The sequence below is a fragment of the Nothoprocta perdicaria genome, unplaced genomic scaffold (assembly GCF_003342845.1).
Source record: "Nothoprocta perdicaria isolate Ctin4 unplaced genomic scaffold, notPer1 scaffold_895, whole genome shotgun sequence".
Lineage (NCBI taxonomy): Eukaryota > Metazoa > Chordata > Aves > Tinamiformes > Tinamidae > Nothoprocta > Nothoprocta perdicaria.
The window spans coordinates 3,789-8,525 of NW_020456193.1; the positions used below are offsets into that span (position 1 = coordinate 3,789).

The following is a 4,737-nucleotide window of genomic DNA, read 5'->3' on the forward strand; positions in this document are numbered from 1 at the left end:
CAATTGGGGACGTTGGGGACACTGGGGGGACAGTGGGGACCGTGGGGGGACATTGGGGACCACGGGGGGACATTGGGGACCACAGAGGAACCCTGGGAGCTTTAGGGAGCATGGGGGGAGCTTGGGGTCCCCAAGGGGACCCTGGGGCCCGAGGTGGCCCCCGAGGACCCCGAGGTCGCCCCTGTTGCCCCTGCCCTGGTCCCCAAATGGCCCGTGAGGGTCCCGCGATGGCCCACGGTGACCAATGAGGACCCTGTGGTGGCCACGATGACCCTGTGGTGACCAACGATGACCCTAGGGTGGTCCCTGGTGACCCTACAATGGTCCACGATGACCGTCGATGGCTCGCGATGGCCCTTGATGACCAACGGTGACCCTACAGCGGTCCTTGGTGGCCAACGATGACCACCCAGTGACTCCCAATGACCAACAATGACCCTACGATGACCACTGGTGGCCATTGATGGCCCGTGATGACCGTTGATGATCCATGATGACCCTACAATGGTCCCCGATGACCAATGATGGCCTCGCGGTGGCCAACAGTGACCCTGTGATGACTCATAATGACCAACGATGACCGTATGATGACCAATGATGACCATTGACGGTCCTACAATGGTTTCTGATGACTGACAATGACCCTACGACGACAATGGATGACCGTACAATGACTCGTGAAGACCAACGATGACTCTAAGGTGACGGTTGGTGCCCATTGATGACCCCATGATGACCAACGATGACCCTACAATGACCAGCGATGACCTTACGGTGCCCATTGGGGCCCATTGATGGCCCTATGATGGCTGTTGGTGGCCCTACAATGACTCATAATGGCCAACGGTGACCCTGTGATGACCAGGGATGACCCTACGATGCTCCCTGATGACCAACGATGACCCTCCGATGACCAGTGATGACCCTAGGATGACTCAGAATGAGGGTTGATGCCCACGATGACCACTGGTGCCCATTGATGACCCTGCGATGGTCCCTGGTGGCCAATGATGCCCCTATGATGGCACACGATGACCCTACACTGACTCCTAACGACCAACCGTGACTATCATGACCAACAATGACCCTCCGGTGACCATTGGTGCCCATTGATGACCCCATGATGACAGTCGATGCCCATTGCTGACCCCCCGGTGCCCAGTGACCCCCATTGATGACCCCATGATGACCAATGATGCCCATTGGTGGCCCCACGATGCCCAATGATGCCTGTTGATGACCCCCCGGTGCCCAGTGACCCCCATAGATGACCCCACGATGCCCAAAGACGCCCATTGATGACCCTACGATGCCCAAAGACGCCTATTGATGACCCCACAATGACCAATGATGTCCATTGATGACCCTGCGACGCCCAAAGACGCCCATTGTTGAACCTACGGTGACCAATGACCCCCATTGATGACCCCACGATGCCCAAGGACCCCCATTGATGACCCTACGATGCCCAAAGACGCCTATTGATGACCCTACGATGACCAATGATGTCCATTGATGACCCTACGACGCCCAAAGATGCCCATTGTTGACCCTACGATGACCACTGATGCCCATTGGTGACCCTATGATGACAGTTGATGCCCATTGATGACCCTACAATGACGGTTGATGCCCATCGATGACCCCCCAATGCCCAGTGAACCCCATTGATGACCCCACGATGTCCAATGATGCCCATTGGTGACCCTACGATGCCCAATGACCCCCATTGCTGACCACCCGATGCCCAGTGACCCCCATTGATGACCCTACAGTGCCCAAAGACGCCCATTGTTGACCCTACGATGACCAATGACCCCCATTGATGACCCCACGATGCCCAAGGACCCCCATTGATGACCCAACAATGCCCAAAGACACCCGTTGTTGACCCTACGATGCCCAAAGACGCCCATTGTTGACCCTACGACACCCAAAGACGCCCATTGTTGACCCTATAATGCCCAAAGACGCCTATTGATGACCCTACAATGACCAATGATGTCCATTGATGACCCTACGACGCCCAAAGACGCCCATTGTTGACCCTACGATGACCACTGATGCCCATTGGTGACCCTATGATGACAGTTGATGCCCGTTGATGATCCTACGATGACGGGTGATGCCCATCGATGACCCCACGATGCCCAGTGAACCCCATTGATGACCCCACGATGCCCAAGGACCCCCATTGATGACCCTACAATGCCCAAAGACGCCCATTGTTGACCCTATGATGCCCAAAGACACCTATTGATGATCCTACAATGACCAATGATGTCCATTGATGACCCTATGACGCCCAAAGACGCCCATTGTTGACCCCACGATGCCCAAGGATCCCCATTGATGACCCCACGATGCCCAAGGACCCCCATTGATGACCCTGCGACGCCCAAAGACGCCCATTGTTGACCCTACGATGACCAATGACCCCCATTGATGACCCCACGATGCCCAAGGACCCCCATTGATGACCCTGCGACGCCCAAAGACGCCCATTGTTGACCCTACGATGACCAATGACCCCATTGATGACCCCACGATGCCCAAGGACCCCCATTGATGACCCTGCGACGCCCAAAGACGCCCATTGTTGACCCTACGATGACCAATGACCCCCATTGATGACCCCACGATGCCCAAGGACCCCCATTGATGACCCTRCRAYGCCCAAAGACGCCCATTGTTGACCCTACGATGACCAATGACCCCCATTGATGACCCCACGATGCCCAAGGACCCCCATTGATGACCCTRCRAYGCCCAAAGACGCCCATTGTTGACCCTACGATGACCAATGACCCCCATTGATGACCCCACGATGCCCAAGGACCCCCATTGATGACCCTGCGACGCCCAAAGACGCCCATTGTTGACCCTACGATGACCACTGATGCCCATTGGTGACCCTATGATGACAGTTGATGCCCGTTGATGACCCTACGATGACGGTTGATGACCCCCCGGTGCCCACTGACGCCCATGGGTGGCCCCGCGGTGCCCAGTGACGCCCATGGGTGGCCCCGCGGCCGCCCCCCGCGCTCACTCATGCCGTTCTTGAGGGGCGACACGACCTCCATGGCGTCGCGGGCCACGTGCAGCGCGTTGGTGTCAATGTAGTAGACCTTGCCGCCCTTCTTGTCCTTGTCCCCGTCCAGCTCCATGGCCACCTCGTCCGGGGACAGCAGCCCCACCGTGGTGGGGAAGTCGGCCTGTTGCGGGGGGGGACGGTGATGGGGACGTGGGGGGGACAGGAGGGACCGGGACACTGAGGTGGCCTTGGGGACACTGAGAGGGACATGGGGAGAGTGACGGGGACATGGGGACAGCGATGGGGACATTGAGGTGGCCATGGGGACATGGGGACAATGACAGGGACATGGGGACAGTGATGGGGACATGGGGATGGAAATGGGGACATGGGGGCACTGAGAGGGACATGGGGACAATGATGGGGACATGGGGATGGTCATGGGGACATTGAGGCGGCCATGGGGACATGGGGACAATGATGGGGACAAGGTTGGGGACATGGGGACGGCAATGGGGACATGGGGATGGTGATGGGGCCACTGAGGTGGCCATGGGGACACTGAGAGGGACATGGGGACAATGACGGGGACATGGGGATGGTTGTGGGGACAATGACGGGGACATGGAGATGGTCATGGGGTCATTGGGATGGTCATGGGGACAGCGATGGGGCCGTTGAGGTGGCCATGGGGACATGGGGACAATGACGGGGACATGGGGACAACAATGGGGACAGTGTTGGGGACCTGGGGACAGGGACATGGGGACAATGATGGGGACATTGAGGTGGCCTTGGGGACATGGGGACACAGTGACGCCGATGGGGACACAGTGAGACCGATGGGGACGCGGTGACACCAACAGGGACACGGTGACGCCGATGGTGACACGGTGACGCCGATGGGGACGCGGTGACACCAACAGGGACACGGTGACGCCGATGGGGACACGGTGACAACAACAGGGACACGGTGACGCCAATGGTGACACGGTGACGCCGATGGGGACACGGTGACGCCAACAGGGACACGGTGACGCCGATGGGGACACGGTGACGCCGATGGGGACGCGGTGACACCAACAGGGACACGGTGACGCCAATGGGGACACGGTGACGCCAATGGTGACACGGTGACACTGATGGGGACGCGGTGACAACAACAGGGACACGGTGACGCCGATGGGGACACAGTGAGACCGATGGGGACGCGGTGACACCAACAGGGACACGGTGACGCCAATGGGGACACGGTGACGCCGATGGGGACACGGTGACACCAACAGGGACACGGTGACGCCAATGGTGACACGGTGACGCCGATGGTGACACGGTGACACCAACAGGGACACGGTGACGCCAATGGGGACACGGTGACGCCGATGGTGACACGGTGACGCCGATGGGGACGCGGTGACGCCGATGGGGACGCCGTGATGCCGATGGTGACGCGATGACACCAACAGGGACACGGTGACGCCGATGGGGACGCGGTGACAACAACAGGGACACGGTGACGCCAATGGGGACACGGTGACGCCGATGGGGACACGGTGACACCAACAGGGACACGGTGACACCGATGGGGACGCGGTGACACCCACCTTGGGACAGTCCTCGCCCGCGTAGCCGGCGCGGACCGAGAAGGAGCCGATGTCGAACACCAGGGCGCCGACCTCATCTGGGGGCGTCAGGCGCCG

General features: G+C 59.5%; 1 protein-coding gene across 1 annotated transcript in view; it reads right to left on the bottom strand.

Moving 5' to 3' along the window:
• LOC112958584 (actin-like protein 6B) overlaps window positions 1-4,737 on the bottom strand; it is a gene marked incomplete at both ends in the record, with an annotated part of 8,519 nt that extends 3,782 nt beyond the window's left edge. Inside the window, 2 exons of the mRNA XM_026052465.1 lie at window positions 2,985-3,218; window positions 4,642-4,737. Coding sequence (XP_025908250.1) covers window positions 2,985-3,218; window positions 4,642-4,737 — 330 coding nt within the window. The remainder of the gene's footprint in view (window positions 1-2,984; window positions 3,219-4,641) is intronic.